Below are 16,197 nucleotides of genomic sequence, written 5' to 3'. Positions count from 1 at the left end.
AGTAGATTTTACCACCACAACATCAGGGAACAGGTCATTGCTAAAGTGAGTAGATTCTACCACCCCAACATCAGGGAACAGGTCATTGCTAAAGTGAGTAGATTCTACCACCACAACATCAGGGAACATTGATATATCATTTATAGTGAGGAGATCTTATTATGAAAGTGGTGATGTGAACAGTCATGTGTCAACTGTCTAACATACATGGTGTGACTCTCCAGGCCACACTATCACTAATAATGTGTCAACTGTCTAACATACATGATGTGACTCTCCAGGCCACACTACCACTAATCATGTGTCAACTGTCTAACATACATGGTGTGACACACCAGGCCACACTACCGCTAATCATGTGTCAACTGTCTAACATACATGGTGTGACTCTCCAGGCCACATTACCACTAATCATGTGTCAACTGTCTAACATACATGGGGTGACTCTCCAGGCCACACTATCACTAATCATGTGTCAACTGTCTAACATACATGATGTGACTCTCCAGGCCACACTACCACTAATCATGTGTCAACTGTCTAACATACATGGTGTGACACACCAGGCCACACTACCGCTAATCATGTGTCAACTGTCTAACATACATGGTGTGACTCTCCAGGCCACACTACCGCTAATCATGTGTCAACTGTCTAACATACATGGGGTGACTCTCCAGGCCACACTACCACTAATCATGTGTCAACTGTCTAACATACATGGTGTGACTCTCCAGGCCACACTACCACTAATCATGTGTCAACTGTCTAACATACATGGGGTGACTCTCCAGGCCACACTACCGCTAATCATGTGTCAACTGTCTAACATACATGGTGTGACACTCCAGGCCACACTACCACTAATAATGTGTCAACTGTCTAACATACATGGTGTGACACACCAGGCCACACTACCGCTAATCATGTGTCAACTGTCTAACATACATGGGGTGACTCTCCAGGCCACACTACCACTAATCATGTGTCAACTGTCTAACATACATGGTGTGACACTCCAGGCCACACTACCACTAATCATGTGTCAACTGTCTAACATACATGGGGTGACTCTCCAGGCCACACTACCGCTAATCATGTGTCAACTGTCTAACATACATGGTGTGACACTCCAGGCCACACTACCACTAATCATGTGTCAACTGTCTAACATACATGGGGTGACTCTCCAGGCCACACTACCGCTAATCATGTGTCAACTGTCTAACATACATGATGTGACACTCCAGGCCACACTACCACTAATCATGTGTCAACTGTCTAACATACATGGTGTGACACTCCAGGCCACACTACCGCTAATCATGTGTCAACTGTCTAACATACATGGTGTGACACTCCAGGCCACACTACCACTAATCATGTGTCAACTGTCTAACATACATGGTGTGACTCTCCAGGCCACACTACCACTAATAATGTGTCAACTGTCTAACATACATGATGTGACTCTCCAGGCCACACTACCACTAATCATGTGTCAACTGTCTAACATACATGGTGTGACACACCAGGCCACACTACCGCTAATCATGTGTCAACTGTCTAACATACATGGTGTGACTCTCCAGGCCACACTACCACTAATCATGTGTCAACTGTCTAACATACATGGGGTGACTCTCCAGGCCACACTATCACTAATCATGTGTCAACTGTCTAACATACATGATGTGACTCTCCAGGCCACACTACCACTAATCATGTGTCAACTGTCTAACATACATGGTGTGACACACCAGGCCACACTACCGCTAATCATGTGTCAACTGTCTAACATACATGGTGTGACTCTCCAGGCCACACTACCGCTAATCATGTGTCAACTGTCTAACATACATGATGTGACTCTCCAGGCCACACTACCACTAATCATGTGTCAACTGTCTAACATACATGATGTGACTCTCCAGGCCACACTACCACTAATCATGTGTCAACTGTCTAACATACATGGTGTGACTCTCCAGGCCACACTACCACTAATCATGTGTCAACTGTCTAACATACATGGTGTGACACTCCAGGCCACACTACCGCTAATCATGTGTCAACTGTCTAACATACATGGGGTGACTCTCCAGGCCACACTACCACTAATCATGTGTCAACTGTCTAACATACATGGTGTGACACTCCAGGCCACACTACCACTAATCATGTGTCAACTGTCTAACATACATGGGGTGACTCTCCAGGCCACACTACCGCTAATCATGTGTCAACTGTCTAACATACATGGTGTGACACTCCAGGCCACACTACCACTAATCATGTGTCAACTGTCTAACATACATGGGGTGACTCTCCAGGCCACACTACCGCTAATCATGTGTCAACTGTCTAACATACATGATGTGACACTCCAGGCCACACTACCACTAATCATGTGTCAACTGTCTAACATACATGGTGTGACACACCAGGCCACACTACCGCTAATCATGTGTCAACTGTCTAACATACATGGTGTGACTCTCCAGGCCACACTACCACTAATCATGTGTCAACTGTCTAACATACATGGGGTGACTCTCCAGGCCACACTATCACTAATCATGTGTCAACTGTCTAACATACATGATGTGACTCTCCAGGCCACACTACCACTAATCATGTGTCAACTGTCTAACATACATGGTGTGACACACCAGGCCACACTACCGCTAATCATGTGTCAACTGTCTAACATACATGGTGTGACTCTCCAGGCCACACTACCGCTAATCATGTGTCAACTGTCTAACATACATGATGTGACTCTCCAGGCCACACTACCACTAATCATGTGTCAACTGTCTAACATACATGATGTGACTCTCCAGGCCACACTACCACTAATCATGTGTCAACTGTCTAACATACATGGTGTGACTCTCCAGGCCACACTACCACTAATCATGTGTCAACTGTCTAACATACATGGTGTGACACTCCAGGCCACACTACCGCTAATCATGTGTCAACTGTCTAACATACATGGGGTGACTCTCCAGGCCACACTACCACTAATCATGTGTCAACTGTCTAACATACATGGTGTGACACTCCAGGCCACACTACCACTAATCATGTGTCAACTGTCTAACATACATGGTGTGACTCTCCAGGCCACACTACCGCTAATCATGTGTCAACTGTCTAACATACATGGTGTGACACTCCAGGCCACACTACCACTAATCATGTGTCAACTGTCTAACATACATGGGGTGACTCTCCAGGCCACACTACCGCTAATCATGTGTCAACTGTCTAACATACATGGTGTGACACTCCAGGCCACACTACCGCTAATCATGTGTCAACTGTCTAACATACATGGTGTGACACTCCAGGCCACACTACCACTAATCATGTGTCAACTGTCTAACATACATGGGGTGACTCTCCAGGCCACACTACCACTAATCATGTGTCAACTGTCTAACATACATGGTGTGACTCTCCAGGCCACACTATCACTAATCATGTGTCAACTGTCTAACATACATGGTGTGACACTCCAGGCCACACTACCACTAATCATGTGTCAACTGTCTAACATACATGGTGTGACACTCCAGGCCACACTACCACTAATCATGTGTCAACTGTCTAACATACATGGGGTGACTCTCCAGTCCACACTATCACTAATCATGTGTCAACTGTCTAACATACATGGTGTGATTCTCCAGGCCACACTACCACTAATCATGTGTCAACTGTCTAACATACATGGGGTGACTCTCCAGGCCACACTACCACTAATCATGTGTCAACTGTCTAACATACATGGGGTGACTCTCCAGTCCACACTATCACTAATCATGTGTCAACTGTCTAACATACATGGTGTGATTCTCCAGGCCACACTACCACTAATCATGTGTCAACTGTCTAACATACATGGAGTGACACACCAGGCCACACTACCACTAATCATGTGTCAACTGTCTAACATACATGGGGTGACTCTCCAGGCCACACTACCACTAATCATGTGTCAACTGTCTAACATACATGGTGTGATTCTCCAGGCCACACTACCACTAATCATGTGTCAACTGTCTAACATACATGGGGTGACTCTCCAGGCCACACTACCACTTGCCAAGCTGTGTGCCATGGTGACGATGCAGAAGCGGGGGGAGCCAGCCATCCAGAGTTTCTCTCTGCCGCTGTCTCAAGTCGCCACCGAGTCCCAGCTGGAAGACCCAGAGTCTAAAGCCAAGGTGAGTAGAGCCACAGATGTCAGTAGATTCAAGTCATGTTGCTTACATTTACTGTACTGTAGAATAGGGTCTCTGTGTACAAGTGACAGTCATGTTTGAGGTAATGTGTCATGTGTACTTGCACGACAACCATGTTTCAGGTGATGTCATGTATACTTGATTGACAATCGTGTTTGAGGTGATGTGTCATGTATACTTGATTGACAATCACCTTTGAGGTGATGTCATGTATACTTGAATGAAAATCATGTTTGAGGTGATGTGTCATGTATACTTGCACGACAACCATGTTTAAGGTTATGTGTCATGTATACTTGCATGACAATCATGTTTGAGGTGATGTGTCATGTATACTTGATTGACAATCGTGTTTGAGGTGATGTGTCATGTATACTTGCATGACAGTCGTGTTTGAGGTGATGTGTCATGTATACTTGCACCACAATCGTGTTTGAGGTGATGTGTCATGTATACTTCCACGACAATCGTGTTTGAGTTGATGTGTCATGTATACTTGCACAACAGTTGTGTTTAGTGTTTAAGGTGATGTGTGATGTATACTTGCACAACAATTGTGTTTGAGGTGATGTGTCATGTATACTTGCACAACAATCGTGTTTGAGGTGATGTGTCATGTATACTTGCACGACAATCATGTTTGAGGTTATGTGTCATGAATACTTGCACGACAATCGTGTTTGAGGTGATGTGTCATGTATACTTGCACGACAATCATGTCTGAGGTGATGTGTCATGTATACTTGCATGACAGTCGTGTTTGAGGTTATGTTTCATGTATTCTTGCACAACAGTTGTGTTTAAGGTGATGTGTCATGTATACTTGCACAACAATCGTGTTTGAGGTGATGTGTCATGTATACTTGCACAACAATCGTGTTCGAGGTGATGTGTCATGTATACTTGCACGACAATCGTGTTAAGGTGATGTGTCATGTATACTTGCACGACAATCGTGTTTAAGGTGATGTGTCATGTATACTTGCACCACAATTGTGTTTGAGGTTATGTGTCATGTATACTTGCACGACAATCGCGTTTGAGGTGATGTGTCATGTATACTTGCACAACAATCGTGTTTGAAGTGATGTGTCATGTATACTTGCACAACAGTTGTGTTTAAGGTGATGTGTCATGTATACTTGCACCACAATCGTGTTTGAGGTGATGTGTCATGTATACTTGCACCACAATCGTGTTTGAGGTGATGTGTCATGTATACTTGCACAACAATCATGTTTGAAGTGATGTGTCATGTATACTTCCACGACAATCGTGTTTGAGGTGATGTGTCATGTATACTTCCACGACAATTGTGTTTAAGGTGATGTGTCATGTATACTTGCACAACAATCGTGTTTGAGGTGATGTGTCATGTATACTTGATTGACAATCGTGTTTGAGGTTATATGTCATGTATACTTGCACGACAATCGTGTTTGAGGTGATGTGTCATGTATACTTCCACGACAATCGTGTTTGAGTTGATGTGTCATGTATACTTGCACAACAGTTGTGTTTAGTGTTTAAGGTGATGTGTGATGTATACTTGCACAACAATTGTGTTTGAGGTGATGTGTCATGTATACTTGCACAACAATCGTGTTTGAGGTGATGTGTCATGTATACTTGCACGACAATCATGTTTGAAGTTACGTGTCATGAATACTTGCACGACAATCGTGTTTGAGGTGATGTGTCATGTATACTTGCACGACAATCATGTCTGAGGTGATGTGTCATGTATACTTGCACGACAATCATGTTTGAGGTGATGTGTCATGTCTACTTGCATGACAGTCGTGTTTGAGGTTATGTTTCATGTATTCTTGCAAGACAATCGTGTTCGAGGTGATGTGTCATGTATACTTGATTGACAATCGTGTTTGAGGTGATGTGTCGTATACTTGCACGACAATCGCGTTTGAGGTGATGTGTCATGTATACTTGCACAACAATCGTGTTTGAAGTGATGTGTCATGTATACTTGCACCACAGTTGTGTTTAAGGTGATGTGTCATGTATACTTGCACCACAATCGTGTTTGAGGTGATGTGTCATGTATACTTGCACAACAATCATGTTTGAAGTGATGTGTCATGTATACTTCCACGACAATCGTGTTTGAGGTGATGTGTCATGTATACTTCCACGACAATTGTGTTTAAGGTGATGTGTCATGTATACTTGCACAACAATCGTGTTTGAGGTGATGTGTCATGTATACTTGCACCACAATCGTGTTTGAGGTTATATGTCATGTATACTTGCACGACAATCGTGTTTGAGGCGATGTGTCATGTCTACTTGCACGACAATCGTGTTTGAGGTTATATGTCATGTATACTTGCACGACAATCGTGTTTGAGGTGATGTGTCATGTCTACTTGCATGACAGTCGTGTTTGAGGTTATGTTTCATTTATTCTTGCATGACAGTCATGTTTGAGGTGATGTGTCATGTATACTTGAGGTCGGCCGATACCCAGAGTCACATGGATCCACCTAAGCGCAGAAATCTTATGTCAGGACGTGAGTCTTTTCGTGCCTCCACTTGGAAAAACTCATCCTATTCTAGACCAAGCCGAGGGAGACATGAGTCCCAAAGAATCAGAGGTCAGGGTTAATCCTTTACCAGAGGTAGAGGTAGCCGCCATTCATGACTCTCTACACCCAAGAATCTCTCAGCCAAACCCTGTCAATCTTGCTATGTTAATGGACCTCGATTACCGTTTACCAAAGTTCAGCTTAACGCATGCCGCGAATTATGGACGACCCTTGGCTAATGGAAGTGGTAAAAATAGGGTACAAACCCTGTTTCCGGAGCTTGTAGTCCACCCCAAAGGACAACGTTTTCATCTAGTAGGAGCCAAGTTATTGGCTGCAACTTTGGCTATACAAGAACTACTACTATCAGCATCTTACAAAAGTCAGACACTACAGTTTTTCTGGTCCCCAAATAGAACTCTACAACAGAGACTACCTAGTACGTCCCCCAAAGTTTCAACAGGAATCAGTAACAAAGTTACACAATTCCCTCAAACTAGGAGATTGGCTAGTTAGTCTGGACCTACAGGATGCCTACCTGCATATACCTATTCACCTGAGTTGTCGACCCTATCTATGCTTTGCAGTAAATGGTCTAAGGTTCGAATTCAACGTGCTTCTATTCGGAATATCAATAGCACCATGGCTTTTTACACAGATTATCGCCCCCATCATCGGCTTCGCTTATCTAAATCTTGTAAGACTCCACAGCTATATAGACGATTTCCTTTCAGCCAATAAAGAATTATTGCAGATAAAGCCGAACGCAATATTTCTGATTCAACTTCTATCTCATTTGGATTTCCGGGTACATCCCGTCAAGTCAAAATTAATACCAACTCAAGACATCGTGTACATAGGGGCAAGGTTTCAACTGTCAAAAGGCATCTTACAACCCCCAGAGGACAGATATCTAAGAGCTATAGAGAGGATTCAGAGTGCCCTCGACCAACCCAGCAGGGCACGTCATCCTTGATGTCTTGCCTAGGCACCCTGATATCACTCCAAGATCTTACTTACAGAGGGCGACTTCAGTTACATGCACTACAAGCTTGGATGAACACCACCAGAAATATGGATCTGGAAGACGCAATACAACGTCCTCACAGCCAACTATCGTAACTACGATGGTGGCTTCGGCGTCAAAACGTCATGCCAGGCATCCCTCTCATGTTTCCCCCACCGTTACACCATCTATATATAGACGCATCCGGCGAAGGTCCCAATCCAAGGAACGTGGTCAAATCAAGACAAAAACTTACACATAAATCGTCTGGAAGTGGAAATGAGAGCTATTGTCCAAGCAATCAAGGTATGGGCCCATCGACTACACCACTCGTCGGTACTGACAGCTACAGACAACACCACGGGGGTAGCATACATACAACATCAAGGGGGCACTTTTGTTGAGAGTGGTTATGCTTTTGTTTGCCTTGGCAGACTCAGTGAGTTGCAGGATAGAAGCATTGCACATACCAGGCAAAGTGAACATACTTGCAGACTGCCTCGCTCGGGAAAAACAAGATTGGACCCATGGAATGGACTCTTCACCCCGAGGTATTCAAGTGGATAACCTTGACGTGGGATACCCCTCACCTGGACTTGTTTGCCACATGCCTAAACTTCCCGTTTACGTCAGCCCAGTCCCAGATGCATCAGCCCTTCAGGTCTATCCATGAGTTGGCAAGGGATGTTCGCCTATGCTTTCCCTCCTTGGTCTCTCCTGGACAGAGTAATAAGGAAGATCGAGGACACAGATTGCATCATAAATCTGATAGCTCCAGCGTGGCCCAACAAAGAGTGGTTTCCAAGACTGATTTCACTTCTCATAGAAGAGCCTCTCAAACTACCAGAACATCATGATCTCCTCCGCCAACCAAAATCGGACATATTTTACGGCAACCTGACAAATCTCCACCTTCGTGCCTGGAAACTATCACGTCAAAGACGCAAGTTTCCGGTTTCTCTAAATCAGCTTCGGAAGCGGTTGCTAGCTCATGGAGACCAGCTTCCTCAGCTATCTATAACATCAGATGGAGAAAGTTCTGCCAGTGGCGAATAGAAGGTGGTTTGTATGACGAAAATATGACAATACCTCTTGTGGCTGATTTTCTACTTCACCTGAGAAATGAGAAAGGGTTCAGACCTGGTACAATTGAAGGCTGTAGATCAGCTCGAGCCTCAGTTCTACAACATGATGGACTGTCCATAGGATCTCACCCAGTCTTAAATCCACTCATGAAATCGTTTTCACTGGAAGACATAAAAATCCCACGCATTTTCCCATAATGGAATTTATCCATCGTACTGTCTGCACTGATGGAAGCTCGATCTGAACCAATGGCAGAGGCTACACTTTTAACAGTTTCTAAAAAGACAGCCTTCCTCTTAGCGTTAGCTACAGCTGCTGGAGTGTCTGAGCTTCACGCAATTGATATCGCACCTATTACGCATTCACAAGACTGGAGCACAATATCCTTCAGATTGCTACCAGAATTTATCGCCAAAAACCAGGCATCAGCATTTGGGCCACTAGGACATAGACAATACTCTATCCCATCCTTGAGTAAAACAGTGGATCATCCAGATAGACTATTATGCCCCATCAGAGCTCTGAGATACTATATTTCAGCTACACAGAACCACAGGAAGAAAAGAAAATGGCTCTTTATCTCTTGCAAGCCTTCGTCAGAAAAGGAAATTACTAAGGCTACTGTGGCCGGATGGCTTAAGAACACCATATCTGATTATTATCGTCAAGCCCAGCTCTCTACACCAAAATGGGGAAGTTGCATGGCTCATGAAATTCGTGCACTAGCAACAAGTCTGGCCTCATGGAAGTCAGTTTCCATTAAACATGTGGTATCAAGCTGTCAATGGAGATCCCACAATACGTCTACTCATTTCTACCTACGAGACGTACAACCCGATCTAGAGGGACTATACTCCCTGGGGGCCTTGGTGGCGGCCCAGGCTATAGTCACTCAGTAACCTATCCACCCCCTGTTCTGTGGAAGTTTAGGGGGGGTGAAGATCCCAGAAAGTACCACAACATATGGTAAGTTAGCCTTTACACTATGTCAACTGGGTTGGACGGATCATAGTCTAACACCTGAGATCATAGATCATAAGGTGATAGGGTTATTACATTGTGAGTTGCTCGGCGTAACATGTATAACTACCGGAGGTGTAGTTGTGTAAGACTTCAGAAGTACCTCAACATAATGTAAGTTAGCCTAAGGTGATAGGGTTATTACATTGTGAGTTGCTCGGCGTAACATGTATAACTACCGGAGGTGTAGTTGTGTACGACTTCAGAACCGGAATTAACATAAAGAGTACGTTTTATCACCAATATATAAAGGGAAACATGTCATCAGTGTAAAAGTATGTCATTATCATACCTGAGGTGAGATAAGTATATATGCTGTTGGCTATAGAGCAACAAGTATATATCTACATCACAATGAAGCATTAACCGGAAGTGACGTCATAGATGACCTCAGAAGGTCATCAGAACCGGAGAGAAACATCATAAATAAGGTCATATATCACCAAAAACAGGTAACAATTAGGAGGTCATGAAACGGGAAAGACGCCACAAGTGCCAAGTCTTCTGCAGGTTTGCCAAGAGTGAAATCAGGAAGTCTGGCATTGGTTCATACCCCGTTCTGACTATATATTCCCTTACTTCACTGCTGCCAATTATCCGGGAGTACTAGATGACAGATCCCACCTGTCCCTCTGGTAAATACTGGCTATGATGTAATGGAGGTAGTTATCATTGTGTATAATTCTAAGAATACTACCTCTATTACATTAGGAAATAGTCCCTCCCACCTCCCCAATATATCTTACATCTAGTTGATGAAGGTTATTGGAAAGAAGTGATGTTTGCATGCGTAGATGCTGTTTGACAAGAGATAGGGTTTACCTCAAAACTATTGGGATAATTGGCAGTGAAGAGGACGTCTGTTGAAAATTCTAAAGATTTATGGCTATGATGTAATAGAGGTAGTATTCTTAGAATTATGCACAATGATAACTATTGTTTGAGGTTTGAGGTGATGTGTCTTTTATACTTGAATGATCACAAACTGTCGTGTGTTGCAGGTGAAGGACTCGGGGCTGATGGATGTCACTGTTAATTACAAGGCCAAGACTCTCAAGGTGAGACTGACAGGAAGCCATGCCAAGCAACAAGCTAACTACACTGTTGGAGGATTTCCTGGCCTGTCTGGTGCTTTACTGGCTGCCAGATATTTGCTCAACATTAGTGTCAAGTTGTTTTTGCTTCACATTGGTTGCAAAGCTTTTGAAATGAAAATAAATATATCTGTCATTCTCTTTAATGGTGTTATATAGTTAAACATGTTTACACTGATGATGAATATAATTTAAAAGATAGTGTGGTACAATGATGTGTAATCATTAGCAATGTATTGTTTAGACAAACTGGCTTTAAAACTGATGTCTTTATGTCATTGTGAGACATTGTTAGCATAAATGCATTTTCAACTTCTGGAAACCATATTTGATTTTTCTGAAATGAGTGCAGCTATGAAGGTTTTACTGCAGACATATACGCACCATTGATGTCTCTTCAGTTGAGATTTGGTGCGGTTCAGTAATCCTGATGTTTACCAGTAAGTTTAGAATATGTTAATTGGGCTACTGAAGGTGAATGTCTGACCTAGGTCTGTTTCTGTTTCCTCTAGACGGAAGCAGCCTCAGTAGGGCAGCAAGCAATCCTGACAGGCAGCCAAGTGTGTGTGTCAGTGGGGGTGATACGAGCCACAGGGCTGAAGGTGGGTTATGTCAACAGCAGTATGTGTAATTAATATCTGCCAGCAACTTATCCCATAGTCTGTAAGATTCATCTTTCATGTGCCTATGGTTGGTCAGTTGCTGATGTTACTCATGACACACTAGTTGTTCCCTTGTGACCTTGACCTATGACTATTGACCTGTTTTGTAGTGAGCAGCAGAGAAGGTATATGACCTTGACCTATGAGTATTGACCTGTCTTGTAGTGTGCAGCAGAGAAGGTATCTGACCTTGACCTATGAGTATTCACCTGTCTTGTAGTGTGCAGCAGAGAAGGTATGTGACCTTGACCCTGGGATGCAGTATGCTTCAGAAGTGGGTGTCAATGCCTATGTCCGGATCAAGTTGTCTTTTCTCACCAATGAGGTAAGTGACGAGGAACTGCTTGTCACAGTAACATGTGATGCAACACATAAAGATAAAAAAAACTCCACACTGTTGATTCTTGAAGGAGTACTTGAGATTATTCCATGTAGATATGGTTGATAATCAGAGATTATGTTCATGTGGTTGATGAAGACTTACTTTGGGAATCTGATTCCTCTTTAAGGGGGAGAGAATAACGAAGACAGTTGCCCGGACATTTTCCCCCGAGTTCTCGCACTACCTGGACTTCCCTTGTCCCTTATTGTGGACGGACTCGAAGAACGACGGAACCAGTCTGGCAGAACTCCTGGAAACAGGGGAGGCAACTTTTGAAGTGTGGCACCAGGTTCCCGGACTACATGGAGGTGTGTTATATAGTAACAGTGTTGTGATTATATACGACCAGTCATCTGTTATTTGCACTAACTAACGACAAGGCTGTATGTGTGATGTATGTTACAGGTACTGTCGGCCAGTATGTACCGACCGGCACCGAGGCAGTGATTGGCAGGTGTGTGGTACAGAAGACAGGAGATGTGCTGCTGGGGACGACAACACTGAAGCTGGCCTCTCTCCTCACTCACAGGACAGGTACACTAACACTGTCTAGCTGTGGTAGCAAACAAAGGACTGAAGAACTGGCCTTGATGATCAGATGCAATTTGTTTCATTAAAGAGTTATGTCAGTAAGAATGACAGAAATAGATCTTCAGTGACTGGGAACGTTGTAATTTTATCTTATCCTGACTTATTACATTAAGTAATACGTTACCACTGTTATACCGAGGCTGTTGTCTCCCACAACTGCTGCTATAACGAAATCTACCACAGAGATCTCAATTACCTCATGCAGCACATGCGTAGCCACCTAGCTGCCATGTGACACCCTTCACTCTTGTCTCCTTCGTCTGCTTAGCAAGACGTGTTTTCTCCTGCTGAAGCGTTCCTTGAAGATTTGGTGATATTTATTATAGTTTATTCTCTAATAAACTGTGCTTTTATGGGGCGTTGCGGTAGCTACGATTGGTTATAATTTTCCCGCCAAACGGAAAATTTTTCCCGCCCTTTTTTCTATATACTTGCGGGGTTCGCGTATGCACGTTGTGTTTTACGTTTCCCCTGTTCTTGTATGTTTTGGGGGTTAACATAACTTATTTCTTTAATAAAAGTTATATGTGTATGTTATATGTTCACATTGCTCGTTTATTTTCTTGTGAAAATGTTCGTTTGTGAATCATTGTGGTGCGTGCGTTGTAACCATGTTTTGTTCTTTGTTTATAGCAAACAATCAATGTCTGACATGGATATGTCCCCAGTATCCACCCCCTCTACCCCTGCTCCTCGGAGTTATGGGGTGTGCAGAAAGTTTTTGTCGTCCCGGGATCCCCACGATCGTTGCCCGCGGTGCAGGGTTCCTTGCGGGGACACCCGGTGCATCCTGTGCGAAGGTCTGGGGCCTGCGGATTTTGAGCGGTACCAGCTGTTCGTACAGTCCGTCTCCACCCCTGTGGTGGCCGGTTCGTCCGGTCGGGGTCCCCGTGCGGGTACCACCTCCTCGGCTGCGGCGGATCCCCTTGCGGCCCTCGGGCTGTCTGGGGATTCCGTCGCCGCATTGTTGTCGAAACTTGTGGATTCCAAGCTGGCGGCCTTATCGCAAGATAGGCCGCTGGCTGTTCCGTCCCCGGCCTCTTCGGTGGCCGCGGGGTCCACCGGTAAAGCGGCGGATCTCTTGGCGGCCCGTGTGCTGTCCGGGGATTCCGTCGCTGCATTACTTGCATAACTTGTGGACTCCAAGCTGGCGGCCTTATCTCAGGATAGGCCGCTGGCTGTTCCGTCCCCGGCCACTTCGGTGGCCGCGGGGTCGGACGCGGGGTCCACCGGTACGGCGGCGGCTCCCGTGGTCACCGGTCCTTCCCCCGAACCGTTGCTCCCGCTATCGGTTTAGGACCGCGTGGCCATGGTTTATGACCTCTTTGAGGACATGCCCCGGCCGGTACCGCGGGGAATCCACGGCTCCGTGGGTTCCTCCGAGGTATACGATGAGTCTTCCGACACGGCTTTCCCCGCATCAACCTTGCTGCGCGGTTTCAAGCCTTCCTTGGAGAACGCCTTCGCGGCGGCCTCCGGTCGGGGTCTCCCGTTGCCTCCGACGTCGTGGAGAAAGGGTTTATTCCCGGTACATGACCTTGCCTTTCCCGAGGCTGGTCCTACCGCGGAGGCCCATGTTGAGCGGTTGGGTGTCCGTGCCCCACCGGCTGCTACGGTAACGCAAGCTACCTTGCACCAGCTGGACGCCCTCGCTCGGCACTCCATGTCTCACGGAGACACTTACTTGGCTGCAGCGGCCCGTCTGGTCGAAGGTTCTCCCACGGACCGTGACCAGCGCATTTACAACTGCCTGCTCAGTTTAAATGCTTCCCTGGAGTACGTTGCCGAGGACTCTCGGCACACACTTGCTCTTGTTGGGTCCCTGCATAGGCGCCTGGGTGCCGCTCCTAACCGGAGCGCGCCCCAGGCTGCTGCGGCCGGTAGGTCTAAGGGGTCGGGTTCTTCTTCCTCTGGGAAGTAGCCCCGCCCTGAGGGCTCCGGTATGGGCAATCAGCTGCCCTTTCGCGGGAAGACGGGGAACTGGGGGAAGCCCAAGTCGTCGACGGACGGCAAGGGCCCCTCCAGGTGACTCTCATTGGAGGGGTTCGTATGCCGACAGCGCCAACTTCGGTTGGCCCTTAGGCGAACCCGAGTCACTTGGCCCTGGACAGTTGCGCCTGTCGCAACCTGTCAGGGCCCCCTCTCCTTCCCCAGTGGGAGCCAGACTCCAGACTTACTGGGAGAATTGGGAACAAGTGTTCGACGACCCGTGGGTGGTCAACACGATTCGGTACGGCTATCGGCTTGATCTCAAAGCGAATCCGCCGCTCACCGTTGCCCCGTTGGCAGGTTTCGATTCGGAAACCGATCTTCCCATCCTCGCCGATGCCATCGGCAGGTTGGTGGAGAAGGGGCAGTACGGGAGTTGGCTCTACCAGAAATAACACCGGGGTTTTACTCCAGGATATTTCTCGTTCCCAAGTAGGACAGTGCCGAACTCAGAATGATTCACACGTCCGCTCCCTGGCTGTTCACCCGGTTAACCACCCCCATAGTGGGGTTCCTCCACAGGAGGGGTGTCCGGTACTTCGCGTACCTGGACGACTCACTAGTAGCAAATCGAATGACGGACACCCTGTCACGCCATCTCAATTTCGCACGTCGGCTCTTGGAGCAATTTGGGTGGATTATCAATCTCCCCAAGAGCGAGTTAACCCCTTCTCAGAACTTGCTGTTCATCGGAGGTCGGTTCAACACGGTGTCCCATCGCCTCTTTGTCCCCCCAGACCGGTGGCACAAAATTCAGGCGATGATTGCCAAAGTCTTAGCGGTGCAACAGACTGTTCACTTTTGGGAACAGCTGTTAGGGCTACTTGTATCAGCCAAGGACTGCACCGCACGGGGTCGTCTCCAACTCCGCCCGCTGCAACGGTTTTTAATCCAGTTGTTAGCAACGGAGGTGAACAGTGCGACCGTCGCCCTCCCGGATCGGCTCCGACCGCATCTGGAGTGGTGGACGGTCCCTTACATTGTCTTATCAGGAGTCTCTATGCGGCCCTACCGGGCCACGTTGACCCTGTATACAGACGCCTCTCTAGTGGGCTGGGGCGCCCATCTAAAGGGGGAGGTGAGCTCGGGGCTGTGGTGCTTAGACAAACTAGGTCTTCACATCACTTGTCTCGAGTTCAAGGCAGTGATCAACGCAGTCAATCACTGGAAGCATCGTCTCGTCGATGCCCGGCTCATGCTGGCGACCGACAACACGACGGTAGTGTCCTATGTGAACAAACTGGGGGGAACCCACAGTCACTCGCTACTCGATCTCACGTTCGAGTTTTACGCTCTGGTGGACAGTGTCCCGTGCCAGATACGCGCCCGTCACATCCCAGGTGTGCGGAACGTACTGGCCGATGCTCTATCGAGGCCTCAGGATCCGAGCCCCACAGAGTGGATGCTGAACCCAGTAGTGTTTCAGTGGCTGTGCGAACGTTTGGGTCGTCCGATGGTCGACCTGTTCGCAACGCGGTTCAACAATCAACTCCCGTTGTTTGTATCACCAGTCCCGGTCCCGAGGGCCATCGATCACGATGCTCTCGCGTTAGACTGGACGGGCT

General features: G+C 46.5%; 1 protein-coding gene across 2 annotated transcripts in view; it reads left to right on the top strand.

The window, feature by feature from the left end:
* Positions 1-16,197, top strand: part of LOC124124999 (C2 domain-containing protein 3-like) — a 107,649-nt gene that overhangs the window by 54,341 nt on the left and 37,111 nt on the right. For both annotated transcript variants that reach the window (XM_048381117.1, XM_048381116.1), the window contains exons 27-32: positions 4,101-4,238; positions 10,916-10,972; positions 11,521-11,610; positions 11,891-11,995; positions 12,180-12,360; positions 12,458-12,586. In XM_048381117.1, coding sequence (XP_048237074.1) covers positions 4,101-4,238; positions 10,916-10,972; positions 11,521-11,610; positions 11,891-11,995; positions 12,180-12,360; positions 12,458-12,586 — 700 coding nt within the window. The remainder of the gene's footprint in view (positions 1-4,100; positions 4,239-10,915; positions 10,973-11,520; positions 11,611-11,890; positions 11,996-12,179; positions 12,361-12,457; positions 12,587-16,197) is intronic.

Source organism: Haliotis rufescens, unplaced genomic scaffold (assembly GCF_023055435.1).
Source record: "Haliotis rufescens isolate VD_foot unplaced genomic scaffold, xgHalRufe1.0.p SCAF_35, whole genome shotgun sequence".
Lineage (NCBI taxonomy): Eukaryota > Metazoa > Mollusca > Gastropoda > Lepetellida > Haliotidae > Haliotis > Haliotis rufescens.
The sequence above is the reverse complement of the archived record's forward strand: the minus strand, read 5'-3'. Positions and strand labels throughout refer to the sequence as shown.